This window comes from Stegostoma tigrinum, chromosome 7, assembly GCF_030684315.1.
Source record: "Stegostoma tigrinum isolate sSteTig4 chromosome 7, sSteTig4.hap1, whole genome shotgun sequence".
NCBI lineage: Eukaryota > Metazoa > Chordata > Chondrichthyes > Orectolobiformes > Stegostomatidae > Stegostoma > Stegostoma tigrinum.
The window spans coordinates 103,103,164-103,127,763 of NC_081360.1; the positions used below are offsets into that span (position 1 = coordinate 103,103,164).

General features: G+C 51.1%; 1 protein-coding gene across 1 annotated transcript in view; it reads right to left on the reverse strand.

Annotated features, from left to right (window-relative positions):
• The window catches only part of plcd4b (phospholipase C, delta 4b), a 141,473-nt gene that overhangs the window by 102,851 nt on the left and 14,022 nt on the right, over positions 1-24,600 (reverse strand). The window contains exons 2-9 of the mRNA XM_059647682.1: positions 22,006-22,064; positions 16,160-16,318; positions 13,002-13,230; positions 12,273-12,402; positions 5,799-6,033; positions 4,213-4,414; positions 2,279-2,423; positions 1,139-1,291 (exon numbers count right to left, since the gene is read on the reverse strand). Of these exons, the coding sequence (XP_059503665.1) occupies positions 1,139-1,291; positions 2,279-2,423; positions 4,213-4,414; positions 5,799-6,033; positions 12,273-12,402; positions 13,002-13,230; positions 16,160-16,318; positions 22,006-22,036 (1,284 nt within the window). The 5' untranslated portion in view covers positions 22,037-22,064. The remainder of the gene's footprint in view (positions 1-1,138; positions 1,292-2,278; positions 2,424-4,212; positions 4,415-5,798; positions 6,034-12,272; positions 12,403-13,001; positions 13,231-16,159; positions 16,319-22,005; positions 22,065-24,600) is intronic.

The window sequence follows — 24,600 nt, forward strand, 5'->3', positions numbered from 1 at the left end:
TTTTGTGCTCCTGAGATGCTGCTTGGCCTGCTGTGTTCATCCAGCTCTACACCTTGTTATCTCGGATTCTCCAGCATCAGCAGTTCCTACTCTCTCATATGTCCCTGTAATCACCTAGAGATAGAGATTCTGTTTGGAGATTTTAATCATCCATACTGCATCAGGATGGTACTGAGGCCAAGAGGGTGCAAGGTAGAGGAAAGTAAGGATTTCATCAAGAAGATTGAAAATGAAGCACAAAAACAGAGAAAGTGCTCATTATAATTCACAGAAACTTGTTTGAACAGACTCTTACTCATACTAACTCACACTCACACACTTACCCTGGCTCACACTCAAACTAACACTCACAGGCTCACACTCACACACACACTTGCCCTGGCTCACACTCAAACATACACTCACAGGCTCACACTCGCACATATGCTCACCCTGATTCACACTTATACACATACAGATTCACACACACTCACTCTCTCACTTACACTCACATAGACACCCTCACACACACATCCTCTCACTCACAACTCACACACTCGCATTCACACTGCCACATGCACTCTGTTATTCACATTCACATTTACTCACACACACATTCACATTCATTCACTCACACGCATTCACATGCATTCAGACTCACTCACATTCACTGCCATTCCTTGGGGAAGCGATGGCCTAGAGGGATTATCGCTGGACTGGAGACCCAGATAATGTTCTGCGGATCCAGGCTCGAATCCTACCACAGCAGATGGTGGAATTTGAATTCAATAAATACCTGGAATTAAGAATCTATGGTTGATTGCTGGGGGTGGGAGAATCCCCAACTAGTTCACCAATGTCCTTTAGGGAAGGAAGTTGGCATCCTTACCTGGTCTGGTCTACATGTGACTCCAGACCCACAGCAATGTGATTGTCTTAACTGCCCTCTGGGTAATTAGGGATGGGCAATAAATGCTGACCCTGGCCAGCGACACCCTCATCCCCTGAATGAACAAAGAAACTCACACTCACTTTTACACACGAGCAGTTAGTGCAGGACCCTGTGCAACTCACTTCAGGATCCTGGGTCACTGCTCGGACTGGATCTCGTGGGGCACCCTCAGATCTCCCCCTGTCAATTCCCATTCCCGGTTCCTACCTCAGGAGATGGGAATCCAGTCGGGACCTTTCCATCAATGGTATTTCTCACCAGCTTGTCTTCCAGGATGTTCTGCAGGTGATGAGCCATGACAGTTTGCTGCTCGATGCTGCAGTGGTTCTCGATGGACAGAATCACCGGGAATTCTGAGACCTATCAGCATCCACAGGTCATTAGTGCAACTACAGCAAAACTGAATCGAAACATTCTCAACCACATTCCCAATCGGATGATTTTTGTGGGGGCTCCTCACCTCTGCCTAGATATTCATTGGCTTTGTCATAGCTCCCAGGCACCAATAGGTGCAAAATGAGTTATAGGAGTTGGGAAATCGCATCGAGGTCGTACTGGATGTTGGTGGGGCCTCTTCCGGAATACCGTTCTGGTTACCCAGTTGTAGGAGGGATATCATCAGGCCAGGAAGGGCCCGGAAGAGAGTTACCAGGATGTTACCGGGAATGGAGGGTTTGAGTTATAAAGAAGGGCTGGATGGGCTGGGATTTTTTGACTGGAGCATAAGAGGTTGAGAGATGACTTTCGGGAGCTTTCTAAAATCATGAGGATTACAGAGAGGGTTAACGCTAGGTGTCTTTTCTACAGGATGGGGGATTTCGGAACCAGGGGACACATTTCTAAGGTGAGCGCAGAGAGATTTTAAAAAGTCACCGGGGCAATTTTTTTTACATAAGTGGTGGATATGGGTACAATTACTACATTTAAATGACATTTGGATGGGTGCGTGGATAGGAAAGGTTTGGAGGGATATGGGCCACGAGCAGGCCGATGGCAAGCAAAAACAGAAATTGCTGGAAAAGCTCAGCATTATCGTTTAACAAAGTGTGGGGCTGGATGAACACATCAGGCAAAGCAGCATCTTAGGAGCACAAAAGCTGACGTTTCGGGCCTAGACCCTTCATCAGAAGACCCTAGTTGTGAGGAAAGGTCATTGGACCCAGAACATTAACTCTATTTTCTCTCCACAGATGCTGCCAGACCCGCTGGGCTTTTCCAGCAACTTCTGTCTCTGTTCCTGCATGGACAAATCAGGCTGAAGGGTCTGTTTTCATGCTGTATGACTCTGTGACTAGTGTGGACAGGATGGGCCGAGCAGCCTCGCGCTGAGTTTGCACATGTACCTACCTGGAAAGCATACTTGTTGATCACGGAGATGACATCTTTGAAGAAGATTTTGGAGGTCAGCGTGTGCCCGTGATACACAATAGGTTCCAGGTTCGGACCATCCCAACAGTCAAGCTCCACACAGCGACATCCCTTCTTCAGTGCTCTAAGGGGGCAGTGAGACTGGAAATCAGAGTTTTCCCTGACACTACAATCTCAAGACCACTTTGAGGGAGCGTGGCGGGGGGGCAGCGAGCTGAGACCCAAAGGGTCAGCAAGGTCAAATACAATGTATAGAACATAGAACAGTACAGCACAGTATAGGCCCTTCAGCCCACGATGCTGTGCCAACCTAATATCCTACTAAGATCAATCTACCCTGCATTTCACTATCCTCCATGTGCCTATCCAAGAGTTGCTTAAAAGTCTCTAATGTATCTGACTCCACTACCACTGCCGGCAGAGCATACCACACACCCATCACTCTCTGTGTTTTGGGCAGCAGGTTCTCAGGAGGGTATTGTCAAAGAAGTTAGCGAACTGCAGAGATTTAAGGAAGGAATTCCAGAAATTATGGCTCAGGTACTTTAAAAAATACTGATAGGAGTGAAGGATGTTGTGAGAGGCCAGAACTGGGTGTGCTCATAGCTCTCAGAGGCCTGAAAGAGATTACAGAAATTTACACACTCAATCACATAGACCAGCAGATTCAAGGCCAGCTTCTTCCCTGCTGGCAAAACACTCTGAATGTCAAATTTTACATTTAATGTTGATCAAACTCTCTGCATCGTCTCTGCAGCCGTAACATTGTATTCCTTGCTCTATTCTGTTACTCTTATGCACTTTGTATGGTATGGTCTGCCTGGACTGTACACAAAACAGAACTTTTCACTGTACTTAGGTACATGCAACAGTAATAAATAAAATCACATCAAACAGGAAGGGGTTAGAAAAGAAGGGCTTAAGTTTTAACATCAAGGTGACAGGGAGTTGAAGCCGGTAGATGATCACAGGGACATGGCGCGAGTTACAATACACACAGACTGTGGCATGCAATGTATTGGGACGTCTGTCAGTCAGGTGTAATACTGCTCACAATGCAATTTCCTGTACCCTGGGCAGACCGAACACACACTGAGCGACTGCTTTGCTGAGCCCCTCCCCTCAGACCCACAAGCGCCACTCTGACTGTCCAGTCACTTATCATTTCAATACACCACCTCGCTCCCCTGTTGATATTTCCAACAGGACATGCTACAGTGTTCCAGCGAAGCCCAGTGCAAACTGCATCTCAATATCCACCACAGCCTTCAGTAGTTAATTCAGAGTTCACTGGCTTCCAAGCATATCCCCTCTCTCCCAGTACACGTGGTCTGATCTCTAATCTCCCTCGCCCTCTGTTCTTTCCCCGATCTTCCCACTGTTCCCTACCTTTCCCTACAAAATATCCCATCACTTTCCCATCTCTCCCTCGGTTGTTTGGTCGGATAGACCCCGTATATTGCAGAAGAAAGACTCACCTTGTCAAAGTTTCGCATCTTGCCCTCATCAGGACACTCTACAAGAATATTAATTCAAGGGGAAATCTTATGCTATGTGAGAGAAGTGTGCTGATTGGTTGGCATTTGGAGTCTGGAGAAAGAAAGAGAGAGAGAGATAGTGTGTCCTTTTCCTGCCAATCAGCACTCTCCTCCTATGCAGTATAAGTTCTTGCTTTCCCCTTTATAGTGGTATTCTTGAGAAGTGTCCAGATGAGTGCAAGATGAAAAGTTCCAACAACATATATCTTTTGTTGCACTAGCTCTCTCACTCTTCAGTTCTGAAGAAGAGTCACACAGGACTCGTTTTTCTATTCACAGACACTGCCATACATGCTGAGTTTCTCCAGCACTTCCTGTTTATTTTGTTTCCGATCTCCTGCGTGGGCACTATTCTGCCTGAAGCCATGCCAATACCTGATGTAGCCCTCCACGCTGCTGTGTCCGCAGAGCTGGTCCTCCATCAGGTAGGTGTTGTGAGACGACGAGATGAAGTAATGGCAGAGGGGCTGTGACATATCCTGATAAAGCGGCTCATGTTTGGGATTGAAGATGGAACCATCAGGAGAGCAGAGGTACATGAGGAATCCATCTAATGTCATGGCATGGAGATTCCTGGCTGAAAAATACATCGGACACAAAGAGAACAGCAATGATTTCGCCTCGAATCACTTGCAAACACAGCACGCCAGTCTGCCCTCACAGGTCACCCTGTACTCGACAGCACAGTGTCCCATCAGCACTGCCTTACCATCCTGGGCCGTTTACTTCAGCAGGGACATGCTGACATCGGAGGCAGTTCAGAGAAGGGTCACCCCGTGGTTCCTGCACTGATAAGATTCTCTCCTGCAAAGAGGTTGGGATAAAGGGGGGGTGCTTTTTCAGGACGGCAACCCTCAGCTAGTGAGCGCCCCAGGGATCAGTGCTGGGACCACCATTATTTACAACATATATTAACGACTCAGACGAGGAAAGGGAGTGTACGTTTGCAGCACAAAACAGGAAGCAGGCAAGCAGTCAGGACGTCACAAACAATCTGCAGGGGTGAAAATTGGCAGATCGAGTACGAAGTAGGGGAATGTGATGCAGTGCGCTTTGACTGGAAGAGTCGAGGAGCTAAATAAGAGGCTTCCAGGAGATCTGCCAGGACATTGCCAGGAATGCAGGGTTTGAGTTACTGGGAGGGGTTGGATAGGCTGGGACTTTTCGTCACTGAGGTGTACGAGGTTGAGAGGTGACCTTATAGAAGGTTATAAAATCATGAGGGGTATAGATAAGGTGCTTGGAATGTGTCTTTTCCCTAGGGTGGGGGACTTCAAGACCAAGGGGCATATTTTTAGGTGACAGGAGGAAGATTTAAAATGGACATTAGGGGCTAGTCTTGTTTGGGACCATGGTCAGCACGGGCTGGTAGGGCCGAAGGGTCTGTTTCGGTGCTGTTTGGCTCTATGACTGCAGAAAGCACTGAGGGATTTGCGAGTCCTTATCCACGAATCATAAAAAGCCAGCATCCGATTTCAGTGAGTAATGGGAAAAGCAAATAGATTGTTGGCCTTTATTTCAAAAGAAGAGGGAGGTTTTGTTAAAAATGTACAGGTCACTAGTGAGACCAGAACACTGTGAACTGTTTTGATCCCCATATCTGAGGAGGGATGGGCTAACACTGGAGGCAGTCCAGAGGAGGTTCCCTCAGCCGATCCCATGTAAGGAGGGACTGTCTTATGAGGAGAGGTAGGTTGGGCCTATACTCAATGGAGTTCATGAAGAACGAGAGTAGACTTTACTGAAAGATACAAGATTTGGATGGTGCGGTTGAGAGGGAAATGATTGGGATGGACAGGATGGGAGCAGAGTTGATGTTTGCCCCTCATTTGGGAATGTGGATCTGGTGAGCCAAATGAAGATGGAGAAGGGGAGTGGTACCTCATTCAGAGGATTCGGTCAGCCTGGATTAGTGCCCCAGTGCCTGATGGGACATTTACCCCATCTCCCAGCTCTAGTACCTGTCTCTGATGGCTCATATGTGGCAATTAGGTCCATGGCAAATGTCTCCAAATTCTCTACTTGCTCGAGTTGCTCGTACTTTAGAAAATCTGCAAATTCCAGGAGTGTCAGCTTCTTCCTGTCTTTGGAAAATTCATTGAAGAGTCTGTGAATGTCGTCCCGCTGAGTCAGGGCCTTGTAAAACAAGACAAACTCATCGCCCTCCAGTGTTCCTGAGTGTGATCTGTCTGCCATCTGCAGGGACAAAGAACACAGGAACCACACTTAAACAAGGCCCCTCCTAGTTACTGTCGTCAATGAAGGGTCCCAACCCAAAATGTCATTGTCTTGCCCCTCTGATGCTGCCTGGCCTGCTGTGTTCCTCCAGCTCCACACTGTGTTATCTCTGAGTCCAGCATCGGCAGTTCTTGCTATCTCGAGTGTCCAGGGCTATGTAGGTTAAATGGGTTAGCCATGTGAAATGCAGGGTTACAGGGTTTGGGTGGGATGCTCCTCAAGGATTCGGGGTGTACAGAATGTGTTGAATGGCTTACTCCCACACTAGGGATTCTATGATTCGCTGTTGCAGGGAATGAATGAATGCTTGCCCCTTGTTAACCCTTCCACTGCCAGTACCCCAGTTTATATTCAGATAATTAATGGCCTTCATTAGAACCATCCTATAATTTCTTCACTTCTCTGTAATTCCCTTGGAAGTCTGTTCTACTACATCCTTCCGAACATTTGATCGTCTCGAGATTACATTATGCTATATTATCATGCCCTTTCAGTTCCGCAGCTCTATCAAATCCATTCTATTTTTGAACCTTCTGAAACATCTCTATCTCCAGCACTGCAATACTCTGCTGGACCAACGCTGCCTCAGCCACCCACTGTCTCTTCCTCTCTTATCTTTACAGAACTCCTTGTGCCCAGGGCGATTAAACACTCAGTCTTGCCTTTCTTAGTCAGCTCCCTGTTATAGCCACAACACAATCATCCCACATGTCTGTCTGCGCCCCCTGTCTCACCAATGCTAGCCTCTGATTTCTGGACTCATTACACACAACATCGGGATAGTCTATTAATTTCCTGGTCCTGTTTGTTAATTTTCTATCTGGCTCCCTAGATTCTGACTGCCGAACCATCTCCTGCTTCCTGCCTCTAGTGGTGGCATCAAGGTACCAGGGCACTTGGCTACTCACCCTCTCACTGATGAGAAATTCTGTGACACCTTTGGCCCTGTCACCATCCTGGGGCCAGGTCTAAAGCAGCAGAAACGCCCATTTCTCTCTCTCTCTCCCCAACTAATACACAACCTCTAGCAGAACAGCGGCACGGTGGCTCAGTGGTTAGCACTGCAGCCTGACAGAACCAGGGGACCCAGGTTTGACTCCAGCTTCGGGTAACTGTCTGTGCGAAGTTTGCACATTCTCCCCGTGTCTGCGTGGGGTTCCTCTGGGTGCTCCCATTTCCTCCCACAGTCCAAAGATGTGCAGGTTAGGTGGATTGGCTGTGCTAAATGCTAATTTATGGTATGGGACTACTAGATCTGAGCGGGATACTGTTCAGAGGATTGGTATGGTCTTGATGGGCCAAATGGCCTGATTCTGCACTTTAGGGATTCTATGAAAAACCAAAGTGTTGGAGGGCTAAAACACAAACTGCTGGAGAAACTCTGGCAGTGTCTGCGGAGAGAGGAAAGCAGGGTTACTGGTTCGGGCCCAGTGACAGCGTTGTTCTGAAGAAGGGTCACAGGCCCTGAGACTCTCTCGCTCTCTTTCCACAAACCTCCTACAGCGCTCCCAATCTACCTTCCCACCCGTACTGCTAAGCCAGCTATGGTACCACGAGGCTGAGTTCTTACTGCACTGAAAGAATCCCTACGGTGTGAAAAGAGGCCATTCAGCCCACAAACAGCCCCATGCCCCTGCCTTGCCACAGTCAATCCATCTAGTACACACGCACGGACGCATGGAGAACAGGCAAACCCCACACAGTAGATCACCCAAGGGTGGAATTGAACCCAAGTCCCTGGCGTTGTGAGGCAGCATTGTTAATCACTGAGCCACTGTGCTGCCCCTCTTCTGGAGAAGCCTTGTCCTCACCAGTGTCAGGAGCAATGAAAGCAATTCATGAGCAAACTCATCTCAGAGGCCATCTTCACTGTTGCCTCAGAGATAATAGGAACTGCAGATGCTGGAGAATCCGAGATAACAAGGTGTGGAGCTGGATGAACACAGCAGGCCAAGCAGCATCTCAGGAGCAGGAAGGCTGACGTTTCGGGCCTAGACCCTCCGCCTTCGTTCTCTTGGACAGCCAGGAGTCACACATCCCCCTATCCTGAGGTTATAGACATGCTCACTGAGCCAGTGAGTCTAGTTACAAACATTTGGTCTCCCTACTAGGTAGCAGAGTCAGTGCGTCTCTGGTGAAGCTTTGGCATTCTGTCCCTCTTGTTATTTATATGCCTCAGTTTGCTGGGGTAGTTGATGGGAGCATGCAAGGATTGTGAGAAACATTACATCGGCCAAACTGGGATAAAACTGACACTAAGGATACACGAATACCAGGAGACACGCCCAGTTCTCACTGGTTTCAATACACACGGGCAACGAGGGACATGGTTTCAACTGGGACAACACATCCATAATCGCACAAACCAAACAGAGAAATGCCCGGGAATTCCTAGAGGCCTGGCATTCCAATCAGAACTCCATCAAATAAACTGAACTGGGCCCGATACTCAAACCACTGAAAAACAGACCTGGAGGTGATGCCAATCACCCCAGCGAACCGAGGCATGTAAATAACAAGCAGGACAGAACACCAGAATGCTGCACCAGAGGCGCACTGACAATGTTACCTACCCGGGTGTCGAAACGTTTGCAATCAAACACACTAGCTCAGCGAGCAAGTCTACACCCTCATCCACAACCAGAGCTATATATCTTCTCTAAAACTTTATTCCTCTATTCTGTAGCGTGACATCCCAATGAACGTACTGTCCCGCGTAGAACTCTGTCCATGGAGAACACTGTCCCATGTACAACACTGTCCCATGTAGAACTCTATCCCATGTAGAACTCTGTCCCATGTACAACACTGTCCCATGTAGAACTCTATCCCATGTAGAACTCTGTCCCGTGTAGAACTCTGTCCCATGTAGAACACTGTCCCATGTACAACACTGTCCCGTGTAGAACTCTGTCCATGTACAACACTGTACCATGTAGAATTCTGTCTCATGCAGAACTCTGTCCCATGTAGAACTCCGTCCTGTGTAGAACTCTGTCCGGTGTAGAACTCTGTCCGGTGTAGAACTCTGTCCCATGTAGAACTCTGTCCTGTGTAGAACTCTGTCCCATGTACAACACTGTCCCATGTAGAACTCTATCCCATGTAGAACTCTGACCCGTGTAGAACTCTGTCCCATGTACAACTCTGTCCCGTGTAGAACTCTGTCCCGTGTAGAACACTGTTCCATGTAGAACTCTGTCCGGTGTAAAACTCTGTCCTGTGTAAAACTCTGTCCCGTGTAGAACTCTGTCCCGTGTACAACACTGTCCCGTGTACAACACTGTCCCATGTAGAACTCTGTCCTGTGTAGAACACTGTCCCATGTAGAACACTGTTCCATGTAGAACTCTGTCCGGTGTAGAACTCTGTCCCGTGTACAACACTGTCCCATGTACAACACTGTCCTGTGTACAACACTGTCCCATGTAGAACTCTGTCCTGTGTACAACACTGTCCCATGTAGAACACTGTCCCATGTAGAACTCTGTCCGGTGTAGAACTCTGTCCTGTGTAGAAGTCTGTCCCGTGTACAACACTGTCCAATGTACAACACTGTCCCGTGTATAACACTGTCCCATGTACAACACTGTCCCGTGTACAACACTGTCCCATGTAGAACTCTGTGGCCCCAGCTCCAAAACACAACTTTCTACAGCAAATGGCACTTGCTGCTGAATGTGTCGTTATCTGGATCATGTAAAGCAGTTTTCTAAAATTCACATGATGTGGGTATTATTTATTACCCAGACAGCAGTTAAGATTCAGTGACAGGGCTGTTAAGAAGGCATACAGTGTTTTAGCTTTTATTAATAGAGGGATCGAGTTCCAGAACCAAGAGGTTATGGTGAAGCTGTACAAAACTCTGGTGTGGCTGCACTTGGAGTATTGCATACAGTTCTGATCACTGCATTATAAGAAGGATGTGGCAGCATTGGAAAGGGTGCAGAGGAGATTTACTAGGATGTTGCCTGGTATGGAGGGAAGGTCTTACGAGAAAAGGCTGAGGGACTTGAGGCTGTTTTCATTAGAGAGAAGAAGGTTGAGAGGTGACTTAATTGAAACATATAAAATAATCAGAGGGTTAGATAGGGTGGATAGGGAGAGCCAATTTCCTAGGATGGTGACGGCGAGCACGAGGGGGCATAGCTTTAAATTGAGGGGTGAAAGATATAGGACAGATGTCAGAGGTAGTTTCTTTACTCAGAGAGTAGTAAGGGAATGGAACGCTTTGCCTGCAACGGTAGTAGATTCGCCAACTTTAGGTACATTTAAGTCGTCATTGGATAAGCATATGGACGTACATGGAATAGTGTAGGTTCGATGGGCTTCAGATCGGTATGACAGGTCGGCACAATATCGAGGGCCGAAGGGCCTGTACTGTGCTGTAATGTTCTATGTTCTATGATATTCCTGTGGGTCTGTCCCCATCACAGTTTAAAAATAAGGGGCAGGCCATTTAGAACAGAATTGAGGAAAAACTTCTTCACCCAGAGAGTGGTGGATATATGGAATGCTCTGCCCCAGAAGGCAGTGGAGGCCAACTCTCTGGATACTTTCAAGAAAGAGATGGATAGAGCTCTTAAAGATAGTGGAATCAAGGGTTATGGGGATAAGGCAGGAACAGGATACCGATTGTGGATGATCAGCCATGATCATAATGCATGGTGGTGCTGGCTCGAAGGGCCGAATGGCCTACTCCTGCACCTATTGTCTATTGTCATATTGTCTATCATTATTCTCAGGACAGGGATAGGATGGGGTTAGACTGGGTAATGTTGGCAGATTTCCTTTCCTAAAGAACATCATGAACTTGTTGGGCTTTTCCCAATAATTGACAACAGTTCCAGAATTATCATTTATCCCAGTTTTATATTAAACTCAAATTCTATCTTCAGGCCTTGTGGGATTTGAACCTGGGTTCCCAGAACATTACCTGAGTCTCTAGTTTACAGATACAGTGACAATGCCACAGGGTTATCATGCTCCCACAACTGCCCACGTGCTACACGATGGACATACCATCATGGATATGTAGGGTAGGTGGGTTAGCCATGTGAAATGCAGGGTTACAGGGTTTGGGTGGGATGTTCCCCAGACGGCTGGTGTGGTCACAGCAGGTTGAATGGCCTGCTTCTGCACTGTAGGGATGTTATGAAAAACCAAAGTGTTGGAGAGCTAAAACAAAAATTGCTGGAAAAACTCTGGCAGTAACTGTGGAGAGACACAATCCTATTGAAACAGCAAGGTGTAGAGCTGGATGAACACAGCAGGCCAAGCAGCATCAGAGGAGCAGGAAGGCTGACGTTTCGGGCCTAGACCCTTCTTGAGAAACCCTCCATTTTCTGAAGAAGGGTCCAGACCCAAAATGTCAGCCTTCCTGCTCCTCTGATGCTGCTTGGCCTGCTGTGTTCATCCAGCTCTACACCTTGTTATCTCAGATTCTCCAGCATCTGCAGTTCCGAATATCCATGTTGAAACCTACAAGATTCTTAGGGGGCATTGACAATGAGATGTGGAGGGGCTGTTTCCCCTTTGGGAGAGTCTAGGAGCAGAGGTCATCATCTCAGGGTAAGGTGTCACCCATTTAAGAGAGAGATGAGGGGGGAGTTTCTTCTCTCTGAGCGCAGTGAGCCTGTGGAATCGTTTCCCTCAGAGGACTGTCCAGGCTGGATCGTTAACTATATTTGAGGTTGACAGGGATTTTTAATCAGGAAGGGAATGGATAGTTATGGAGAAAAGGAGGGAAAGTGGATTTGAGGATGATCAGATCATCCATGACCTCATTGAATGGTGTGGAGTTGACACAGTGGGCTGAATGGCCTACTTCTGCTCTTTTATCTCCTGGGCTTTATATGTCTCCTCTGCACTAGGCAGCCCGGGAACAGCGCCTTGTGGATTTGATTGGTCGGCTGTTCACTGTGAATAAGAGAAGAGACTCAGGAAGATCATCTGTGCTTTGGAGAGGACAAGGAGGGAGTTTTATCCCAAAGGGATGGGGATGGGGGACTCCAGCTGGGATTGTTCTCCTCAGAGCAGAGAAGGTTCAGCAGAGATTTAATGAAAGCCTCAGGGGAATGGGAGGAATTGATAGTTCTATCAAAAAGCTACGGGACAACGGCTTCTTTAGAGACTGCATCATTCCACAGCATTGCAACAGGAGCCTGCAGGGAGCGGGCTTCGGAGGCAGGACCCACCTTAAAGAGATGCAAAGAGTGATCCTCGTTCATGTTCACATTCATCATCTTCAACAAAACCCGCACCTCCTTAAAATTCATCCTCCCATCTTTATCCTTATCAGCTTTATGGAACCAGTCACTAATCCACGTGAGAGAGTCAGGGAAAACAAACATGGAGAGCCTTACACTCAGACTGACTGACTACACAGGGTTACATACAGCGTAAAACTCCCTCTACACTGTTCCCCCCGCCCCCGCCAATCAAACACTCCCAGAGCAGGGAAAACACGGGGTTAGATACAGAGTAAAGCTCCCTCTACACTGTCCCCCCATCAAACACTCCCAGGACAGGGGCAGCACAGGGTTAGCTATAGTGTAAAGCTCCCTCTACACTGTCCCTGCCCCCCCCCACCACCGTCAAACACTCCCAGGACAGGCACAGAACAGGATTAGATACAGAGTAAAGCTCCCTCTACACTGTCCCCCCATCAAACACTCCCAGCGCAGGGACAGCATGGGGTTAGATACAGAGTAAAGCTCCCTCTACACTGTCCCCCCATCAAACACTCCCAGCGCAGGGACAGCATGGGGTTAGATACAGAGCCCATGACTGGGTTTGGGTTGATGTTTACTTGATACTGAATATATTCAACGGGAAGATCCAAACACCCACTTGTAACACCCCACTCACCAACCCCCATGGGCGACTCTCATCAACATCCAACAGTTTTTACTGAGAAAGGATATTGGTCGAGTTTCTCCTTCTGATCCATGTTTTTGACATTCTCGATCAGTTTGCGGATTCCCTGGATCCAGTGATCCGCCTCCTGGGGGGAATCCGCCACAAGATCCAGGTTCCCTCGCCTTCCGCGGAAAACCAAGGTGAAGCAGCGATCAGCTGTGAACTCGTCAGCGATACTCTGCAGGACCTCGGACTGGTGTCCTTCCCGTACAGCCTCAATGTCACTGATAGAGACTGTGGGGAGAGAGAGAGATCACAAGACAGCTCCATCCGTCCCCCAGATCCTCCCACTCAGGGAACCCGGGAGGGAGGTCTCAGGCACTGACTCACACAGGCCTGATGCTGTCCAATATCCCACCCACGCAGCCACAATATCCCCACCCCTCCCTCGCCGTCTCCCCTCGCCGTCTCCCCTCGCCGCCTCCCCTCGCCGTCTCCCCTCGCCGTCTCCCCTCACTGTCTCCCCACGCGGTCTCCCCTCGCCGTCTCCCCTCACTGTCTCCCCTCGCCGTCTCCCCTCACCGTCTCCCCTCGCCGTCTCCCCTCGCCGCCTCCCCTCACCGTCTCCCCTCGCCATCTCCCCTCGCCGCCTCCCCTCGCCGTCTCCCCTCGCCGCCTCCCCTCACCGTCTCCCCTCACCATCTCCCTCGCCGTCTCCCCTCGCCGTCTCCCCTCACTGTCTCCCCTCGCCGCCTCCCCTCGCCGTCTCCCCTCGCCGTCTCCCCTCGCCGCCTCCCCTCGCCGTCTCCCCTCACTGTCTCCCCTCTCCCTCACTGTCTCCCCTCTCCCTCACCCTCTCCCCTCTCCCTCACTGTCTCCCCTCTCCCTCACTGTCTCCCCTCTCCCTCACCCTCTCCCCTCTCCCTCACTGTCTCCCCTCTCCCTCACTGTCTCCCCTCTCCCTCACCCTCTCCCCTCTCCCTCACTGTCTCCCCTCTCCCTCACTGTCTCCCCTCTCCCTCACCCTCTCCCCTCTCCCTCACTGTCTCCCCTCTCCCTCACCCTCTCCCCTCTCCCTCACCCTCTCCCCTCTCCCTCACTGTCTCCCCTCTCCCTCACTGTCTCCCCTCTCCCTCACCCTCTCCCCTCTCCCTCACTGTCTCCCCTCTCCCTCACTGTCTCCCCTCTCCCTCACCCTCTCCCCTGTCCCTCACCCTCTCCCCTCTCCCTCACTGTCTCCCCTCTCCCTCACCCTCTCCCCTCTCCCTCACTGTCTCCCCTCTCCCTCACTGTCTCCCCTCTCTCTCACTGTCTCCCCTCTCCCTCACCCTCTCCCCTCTCCCTCACCCTCTCCCCTCTCCCTCACTGTCTCCCCTCTCTCACTCTCACTGTCTCCCCTCTCACTTTCACTGTGTCTCCTCTCCCTCACCATCACACCCCTCCCTCACCATTCGTCCCTCTCAGACAGCATCCTCCTCTTTCTCACTGTCTCCCCTCATTCACTGTCTTCCCCCCCTCACTGTACTCCCCTCTAGCTCCCACACACTCACCAACTGCCCCCCTTTCACTATCTTCCTCCCTCAGTATCTCAGCTTCCCTCTCTGTCTCCCCCCCTCTCTGTCTCCCCCCCTCACTGTCTCTCCCTGCCCTTACTGTCTCACCCCTTCCTCACACTCTGCCCCCTCCCTCACTGTCTCTCCCCTCTCTCCCTGCCTCCCCCTCCCCTTACTGTCTCACCCCTTCCTCACACTCTGCCCCCTCCCTCACTGTCTCTCCCCTCTCTCTCTGTCTCCCCCTCCCCTTACTGTCTCACCCCTTCCTCACACTCTGCCCCCTCCCTCACTGTCTCTCCTTCTCTCCCTGCCTCCCCCTCCCCTTACTGTCTCACCCCTTCCTCACACTCTGCCCCCTCCCTCTCTGTCTCCCCCCTCACTCTCTCTCCCTGCCCTTACTGTCTCACACCTTCCTCACTCTCTCCACCCTCCCTCACTGTCTCTCCCCTCTCTCCCTGCCTCCCCCTCCCCTTACTGTCTCACCCCTTCCTCACACTCTGCCCCCTCCCTCACTGTCTCTCCCCTCTCTCCCTGCCTCCCCCTCCCCTTACTGTCTCACCCCTTCCTCACACTCTGCCCCCTCCCTCACTGTCTCTCCCCTCTCTCCCTGCCTCCCCCTCCCCTTACTGTCTCACCCCTTCCTCACACTCTGCCCCCTCCCTCACTGTCTCTCCCCTCTCTCTCTGTCTCCCCCTCCCCTTACTGTCTCACCCCTTCCTCACACTCTGCCCCCTCCCTCACTGTCTCTCCCCTCTCTCTCTGTCTCCCCCTGTCCTTACTTTCTCACACCTTCCTCACTCTCTCCACCCTCCCTCACTGTCTCTCCCCTCTCTCTCTGTCTCCCCCTCCCCTTACTGTCTCACACCTTCCTCACTCTCTCCACCCTCCCTCACTGTCTCTCCCCTCTCTCTCTGTCTCCCCCTGCCATTACTGTCTCACCCACCTATCTCTCCCCCAGCCCTTACTGTCTCACACCCACCTCACTGTCTACCCCCCCTCACTGTCTCCCCCCATCACTGTCTCCCCACTTCCTCACTGTCACATCCTGTGCAGTGTAACCCATTAGCCTCACTCTGTCCAGGATGTTATCACTCTGTGATCTGCCTGTATGTCTCACAAACAAAGCTTTTCACTGTACTTCGGTACACGTGACAATAAATTCAATCAATCCTTTCTCTCCCCATCTGTCTCTTCTTCTCTCTTCCCACTTTTCCCCTCACACTCTCTCTCCCCTTCTCTTTCTCTCTTCTGCTGTCTCCTTCCAACATTCATCAGCTCTCTCTCTCTTTCTGTCACGTGTACTTTGTATCTCCCTCACCTCTTCTCTCTCTCTCTCTTTCCCTTCCCTTGCTTTCTCGCTCGTCCCATTCTCTCCCACTCTTTCCTCTCTGAGCTCCTTCTCTCTGTCTCTATCTTTCTCTCTATCTCGCTCTCTGTCCATCCTGCACTCTACGCTCATTCTTGGTCCCATCTTTCTTTGTCTCTCTTTCATTCCTCCCTCTCCTTACTCTTCTCTCCTCTGTTTCCCTCTCTCTCCATCCCCCTGCCCCAATCTCCTTCTCCTTTCGTTCCCTCTATTTCTCTCTCCTTCTCCCTCTCCAACCCCCCCAACCCTGTTCCTCTCTCCCTGCCCACCCCTCCACCCCATGAACCTGCCAGCTCCTACTTACAGGTAGACTTGGGGTTCCCAGTTTTCTTTGATTTGTACCAGATGCTCATGCAGTCGTCCTGCAGTTTGAAATACCGCTGCCGCTTCCAGTTCCTGGATTTGACTTTCCTCATCAGTGATCCCACCAGCATCGACCGGAGGTTCTCATCCACCTGCAAACCTGCAGCGAGGGAGCAGGCCGAGCTCAGGGTGAGGCTCATGGGGCTGGGAGACAGGCCCCACATTGTGTGCCTTGCTCAATCCACCCACCTCCCCCCAGCACACACCCCATACACACACACCCCCACACACCCCCACTCCCCACACACACACACCGCCACAACCCCCACACACACACCCACACAACCCCCACATACACGCCCAATCCCCCCATACACACACCCTCACACAACCCCCACACACACCCCCACACAAACCCCACACACACCCCCACTCCCCACACACACACACCGCCACAACCCCCACACACATCTCCACACAACCCCCACACACACCCGCGCTCCCCCACACACACCCCCACACAACTGCCACACACACCCCCACAGAACCCCCACACACACACCCACAGAACCCCAACACACACCCCCACTCCCCACACACACACCCCCACACAACCCCCACACACACCCCCACACAACCCCCACACACACCCCCACTCCCCACACACACACCCCCACACAACCCCCACACACACCCCCACTCCCCACACACACACACCCCCACACAACACCCACACACCGCCACACACACCCCCACACAGCCCCCACACACACCACCACACAACCCCCACACACGCACCCACACAACCCCCACACACCCCCACTCCCCACACACACACCCCCACACAACCCCCACACACACCCCCACTCCCCACACACACACACCCCCACACAACACCCACACACCGCCACACACACCCCCACACAGCCCCCACACACACCACCACACAACCCCCACACACACGCCCACTCCTCCCATACACACACCGCCACGCCCCGATACACACAACCCACACACCCCTCAACATGCCCCCACAACCCCACTAACCCCCCACACACCCCCGACACCATGCACAAACACCCCCACACACGCCACACACACCGCCACGCCCTCCCCATACACACACTCCGCCACACGTACCCCCACACACACCCCCACTCCCCCCATACACACACTGCCACACCCCCATACACACAAACCCCCCACACACTGACACACCGACCCCACACACTGCCACACTGACCCCACTCTACCCACACACCCCCACTCCCACCACACATACCCCCACACACACCCCTAATCCCCCCGTACACACAACACCCCACCACACCGCCCCTGATGACCCCCAACCCCCACACGCATACCCCCATACACACCCCCCACACCCACTGCCCACATGCTACCCCCCATGCCCCCACACACAACACCCCAGCACACCGCCCCAGATGACCCCCAACCCCCACACGCATACCCCCACACACACACCCACATACACACCCCTATCCCCCAGGGCAAATGACCTCCTTGTGAAAGTGCTGAGCAATTACTCTACTCACTGTGGGTGCAGCTCTTTGTCAGCTAACCAATGAAATTTTAGAGTCATACAGCACGGAAACAGGCCCTTCAGCCCAACTCATCCATGCTGACCAGCTTTCTTAAACAGAACTGGCCCCATTTGCTTGTGTTTGCCCCATATCCCTCTAAACCCTTCCTAGTTACATACTCGTCCAGATGCCTTTTAAATGCTGTAACTGTACCAGCCCCCACCCCTTCCTCTGGCAGTTTGCTCCTTGCATGCACCACCTCTCTGGGTGATAAAGTTGCCCCTCTCGGACCTTCCCCTCTCACATCAAACCTATGCCCCTCTAATTTTGGGCTCCCTACCCTGGGAGAAAGACCTCAGCTATTTACTCTATCCATGGCCCTCGTGATTTTATAAACCTTTATAACACCACCCCTCAGCCACGGACACTCCAGGGAAAATAGCCCCAGCCTATCCAGCCTTAGTGCCATCGTGCCGGGAGTACAGTGTACAATCTGGGTCCCTTTCTTGGGGAGGGATAGAGTTGCATTGGAGACAGTTCAGAATTAGTTCACGAGATTGATTCCAGAGATGAGGTGTTTATCTTCTGAAACTATATATGGGAAGGATATTATTAAACTGGAGGCTGTTCAGAAAAGATTTACCAAGATGTTGCCAGGACTTTGAATTCTTGAGTTATAGGGATAGGGAGGGATTTTTTTCACTGGATCATCAGAGGCTGAGGGGTGACCTTATAGGGTTTAGATAATCAGGAGGGGCATAGATAGGGTGAATAGGCAAAGTCTTTTCCCCAGGGTGGGGGGTGTCCAAAAACTAGAGGCAGAGGGTTAAGGTGAGAGGCGACAGACTTAACAGGAGACCTAAGGACCAATTTTTTCACACAGAGGATGGTTCGTATGAGGAATGAACTGCCAGAGGAAGTGGTGGACGCAGGGACATTCACAACTTTTAAAAGACATTTGGACAGGTCCATGAATAGGAAAGGTTTAGAGGGATATGGGCCGACAACAAGCAAATGGGACTAGTTTAGTTTGAGAAAGCTGGTCGGTGTGGACTGGTTGGGCCAAAGAGACTGTTTCCACACTGTATGACTCTCTGATTTTATTGAGATTGAGTAGGCGGGTCTCTCAATAGGGATGAAGAGAAGGAAGTCTCGCTGACCCAGAGTTTGTAGGAACTGCAGATGCTGGAGAATCCAAGATAACAAGTTGTGGAGCTGGATGAACACAGCAGGCCCAGCAGGAAGATGCTGCTTGGCCTGCAGTGTTCATCCAGCCCCGCACTTTGTTATCTCGGTCTCTCTGAATGTCATTTGTTGCTGTGAGGTTCCAGCAGTCTCTGGGCAGGGCCTGTGAGGACATTTATCAGCCATTTCTCCCCGGGCCTCAGGATATCATTCCCAGCAATTCCAGAGGAATTACTAACCCCTGCTACCCCTGACTGAGTACCTGCGTTCCCTAACATTCAGCCTCTTCCCATGTGACAGCATTTACCTTCCCCACATTAAACCCAGCTACAGCAAAACATGGGATTCATCCCCAGCCCAACGCCTCTGCTCAACTGAAGCTCTCAAGGTTTAGATGGCCTGGTTTCTATGGGGACTGGTTTCTATAGGGACTCATTTCTATTGGGACTGATTTCTATAGGGACTCATTTCTATGGGGGCTGATTTCTATAGGGACTCATTCTATGGGGGCTGAGTTCTGCAGGGACAGATTTCTATTGGGGCTGAATTTTATAGGGACTGATTTCTATAGGGACTGAGTTTTATAGGGACTGATTTCTATTGGGACTGATTTCTATGGGGGCTGAGTTCTGCAGGGACTGATTTCTATTGGGACCGAATTTGATAGGGACTGATTTCTATAAGGGCTGATTTCTATGGGGGCTGAGTTCTGCAGGAACTGATTTCTATTGGAACTGAATTTAATGGGACTGATTTCTATAGGGACTGATTTCTATTGGGACTGAATTTTATAGGGACTGATTTCTATTGGGGCTGAATTTTATAGGGACTGATTTCTATGAGGATTGATTTCTATGGGGACAAGTTTTTATCGGGACTGATTTCTATGAGGGCTGATTTCTATTGGGAAGGTTTTGGGGAGACTGGTTTCTGTGGGGGCTGAATTCTGCAGGGGCTGACTTCTTTTGGGACTGAATTTTATAGGGACTGATTTCTACAGGGATTTCTATGAGGGCTGATTTCTATGGGGACAAGTTTTTATAGGGACTGATTTCTATGAGGACTGATTTCTATTGGGACAGATTTTGTGGAGACTGGCTTCTGTGAGGACTGATTTCTATGGGGCTGAATTCTGCAGGGACTGATTTCTGCAGGCACTGATTTCTATGGGGAACAATTTTTGCAGGGACTGATTAATGCAACTGATTTCTGCAGGGACTGGTATATATGGGAACTGATTTCTTCGGGGAGTGATTTTTATGGGGACTAATTTCTATGGGACTGATTTCTGCAGGGACTGATTTTTATTGGGATTGATTTCTGTTGGGACTGATTTCTGCAGGGACTGATTTTTATTGGGAGTTGGGGACGTGTGCGGGTGTGGGGGATGTGTGCGGGGGTGAGGGACGCATGCGGGAGTTGGGGACGTGTGTGGGAGGGCGGAGGGTTGTGTGCAGGTGTGGGAGACGTGTGCAGGCGTGAGGGACATGTGCGGGAGTTGGGGATGTATGTGGGGGTGAGGGGCGTGTGCGGGAGTTGGGGATGTGTGTGGCTATGGGGGATCGTGTGTGGGTGTGGGAGACGTGTGCGGGGTGAGGGACATGTGTGGGAGTTGGGGACGTGTGCGGGTGTGGGGGATGTGTGCGGGGGTGAGGGACGCATGCGGGAGTTGGGGATGTATGTGGGGGTGAGGGGCGTGTGCGGGAGTTGGGGACGTGTGTGGCTATGGGGGATCGTGTGTGGGTGTGGGAGACGTGTGCGGGGTGAGGGACATGTGTGGGAGTTGGGGACGTGTGCGGGTGTGGGGGATGTGTGCGGGGGTGAGGGACGCATGCGGGAGTTGGGGATGTATGTGGGGGTGAGGGGCGTGTGCGGGAGTTGGGGACGTGTGTGGCTATGGGGGAACGTGTGTGGGTGTGGGAGACGTGTGCAGGGGTGAGGGACATGTGTGGGAGTTGGGGACGTGTGCGGGTGTGGGGGACGTGTGCAGGGGTGAGGGACGTGTGCAGGGGTGAGGGACATGTGCAGGGGGAAGGGGCGTGTGCGGGTGTGGGGGACGTGTGTGGGAGTTGGGGTCACATGCAGGAGTTTGGGACATGTGCGGGTGTTGGGGACATGTGCGGGATTTGGGGACGTGTGGAGGCATTGGGGATGTGTGCAGGCGTTGGAGACATGTGCAGGCGTTGGGGACGCGTGCAGAAGGTGGGGTCGCGTGCAGGTGTTGGGGAAGCCTCCGGGAGTTGGGGACGCCTCTGGGAGTTGGGGACGTGTGTGGGAGTTTGTGTCATGTGCAGGAGTTGGGGATGTGTGCAGACGTTGGGGACGCGTGTGGGCCTTGGGGACGTGTGCGCATGTAGGGGACATGTGTGGGAGTTTGGGTCATGTGCAGGAGTTTGGGATGTGTGCAGGCATTGGGGACGCGTGTGGGCATTGGGGACGTGTGCGCATGTAGGGGACATGTGTGGGAGTTTGGGTCATGTGCAGGAGTTTGGGATGTGTGCAGGCATTGGGGACGCGTGTGGGCATTGGGGACGTGTGTGGGCGTTGGGGACGTGTGCGGGAGTTTGTGTCGTGTGCGGGAGTTTGGGTCGTGTGCGGGAGTTTTTGTCATGTGCGGGATTTGGGGATGTATGCGGGAGTTGGGGAAGCGTGCGGGAATTTGTGTCGTGTGCGGGAATTTGGGTCATGTGCGGGAATTTGTGTCGTGTGCGGGAATTTGGGTCGTGTGTGGGAGTTTGGGTCATGTGCGGGTGTGGGGGACCTGTGCGGGTGTGGGGGACGTGTGCGGGAGTTTGGGTCTTGTGCGGGTGTGGGGGACATGTGCAGGAGTTGGGGACTTGTGCAGGTGTTGGGGATGCGTGCGGGTGTGGGGGACGTGTGTGGGCGTTGGGGACGCGTGTGGGTGTTGAGGACATGTGCGCATGTAGGGGACCTGTGCGGGTGTGGGGGACGTTTGCGGGAGTTTGGGTCGTGTGCGGGTGTGGGGGACGTGTGCGGGAGTGAGGAACGTGTCTGTGTTAGGGTGAGGAATCACTGCACTGTCATTGTCCCTCGCCGCTGTGTTTCCGTTTGCCCCCCTCGCTGTGTTACGGCCGTCACTGCCGCAGTGAGTACTTACGCACGTTGGGCCTTACTGAGGCCATTGGCATGGACCCACACTGCCACACGCTGAGCAATCTGCTGGAATAAATAAAATTAGAAACGCTGTGCATCTCCCCAAAATAACAAGAACAGGTTGTTGTTACAGAGTTACAGAGCACAATAGGAGGCCATTCAGCCCTGCTGGCGGAGCTACCCCTCTGTGAGGTTCCTTTCCGACAGGGCTCGGACACTCTCCCTGCTGGTGCCCCACAGCGCAGCACATGACACCTTTTCCAATATTTCTCCAAAACCTCCTTTCGGAACGTTCCTGTTGAATCTCCTTCCCCTTGCCCTTTCAAGCAGCACATCCCAGATCACAACAACTTGCCAAATTAAAATGCATTCCACAGCCCTCCCCCTGCTGCTTCCACAGAGGTCTTTGTGGGGATGCTTAGTGATCTGACAGGAAGCCCTTCTGCACACAAAGGGTGGGAGAGGTTTGGGACTCTCTTCCAGACACAACAGGGGATGGTGGATCAGTTAGTTTTAAATCTGATGGAGAGACATTTGTGTAACACAAAGGTGCGAAGGGATATGGACGAACGGCAGGTAGATGGAGTTAGGCCACAGATTAGCCATAAACTCATTGAGTGGTGCAGCAGGCTCAAGGGGCTGAACGGCCTCCTGTGACCATCCTGCTATTGGAATCATGTTGCTCCATGCTCACTCAAAGCTGCTGTATAATTTCAAACACCTTGATTAAATCTCCTCTTTGCATTCTCTGCTGTAAAGCAGAAAAATCTCCAGAGTCTCCTCCCCCACCCCATTCGCTGAACTCCCTCATCCCTAAATCTCCCTCCACATGCTCTTAGCACCCGCATTTCTATAGCGCCTTTCACTTCCTCAGGCCAGAGATCCCAAAGAGCTTTACAGCCAATGGAAAGCTTTTCAGTTGTAGTCACTATTTGACCTGCAGGAAACATGATGGACTAATTATACACAGTAAGATCCCACACAAAGAGTGAGGCAATAAGCCACCAGGGAACCTGCTTCAGTGATGTCAACATGGGATAAATGTTATAGAATCCCTGCCGTGTGGAAGCAGACCATTTGGCCCATTGAGTCCACACCAACCCTCCAAAGAGCATCCATATTGATGTTAGTCTAGAGCATGGAAACAGGCCCTTCAGCCCATCATGTCTGCGATGGCCATCAAGCACCTATCCACCTTCATCCCATTCTCCAACACTTAGCCTGTAGTATTGTATGATGCAGTGTACCAAGTATTCATCTGAATGTTTATTAAATGTTTGTGGGTGTCCCCCAACTCCTCCACAATTTCAGGTGGTGAGTTTCAGCCAACTGGATGAAGAACTCTTTCCTCAAGCCCCCTCTAAACCTCCTGCTGATCAGAGAAACCCTCGGGTTCACTGTTAAACCATCAAGTTTGAGATTTTTGGCTTTGCAGGTTGAATGAAATTCTTATTTTCATAGTTCTCTCCAACAGCGGAGTGCTAGCAGATTCTACCTGCAGTGCAGGTGTTCTCAAGCAGTGACCAACACAACACACTCAGGCCGGTACGCACATACCAAACAGGGGCTGTAGTTAGTATATAAGGTTTCTAATAGACCTCGGAAGGGAAAATACATAAACAATCCTACAGGAGATGACCTAATTTATTCACTCGTGAGAAATGGGGGCCATTTATTTGCTTACTTGCCCTTGACGAAGAAATGACGAGCTACCTTCTTGAACCACTGCAGTAGGGTTACTCACCATGTCTTTAAGGAGAGAGTTGTTGGATCTTGACCCAGTGACACTGAAGGAAACGTAATATATTTCCAAGTCAGGACGGTGTTCCCATGTATCTGCTGCCCTTGTCCTTCTAGATGGACATGGTCGTGGGTTTGGAAGGTGCTGCCTGAGGGTCTTTGGTGAGTTTCTGCAGTGCATCTTGTAGATGGTACACACTGCTGAGCATTGGCGATGGAGCGAGGGGATGCTTCCTTGGTTCATGCTCACCTAGCTGGTAGGTTTGGTTGCAAACGTTTCATCACCCTGCTAGGTAACGTGGTCAGTGCACCTCCAGTGAAGCGTCTGTGTTCTGTCCCACATGTTATTTATATGCCTCAGCTTGCTACCACTTCCAGTTCTGTTTGTCAGTGGTTTGTACAGAGGGTCCAATTCAATGTGTTTGTTGATGGAGTTCCAGTTAGAATGCCAGGCCTCCAGCAATTCCCTGGCGTGTCTCTGTTTGGCTTGAGCGATTAAGGATGTGTTATCCTAGTCGAATTCATGTCCCTCGTGTGTAATGAGACAAATGAGAATTTAAACCAATTCTCTTGGTGGCTAGTTGGTGCTCATGCATCCATGTTGTCAATCTTCTTCTCGTTTGGCCAAATAGTGTTTCTCACAGTCCTTGCATGGCACTTTGTATTTTACACCAGTTTTACTATGTTTTCTTCTCCAAAACTCTAAATTTCCTTTATTGATTCACAGGATGAGGGTATTGATGGCCAGGCCAGCATTTATTGCCCATCCCTCATTGCCCAGGGGGCAGTTAAGAGTCAACCACATTGCTGTGGGTCTGGAGTCACATGTAGGCCAGACCAGGTAAGGATGGCAGTTTCC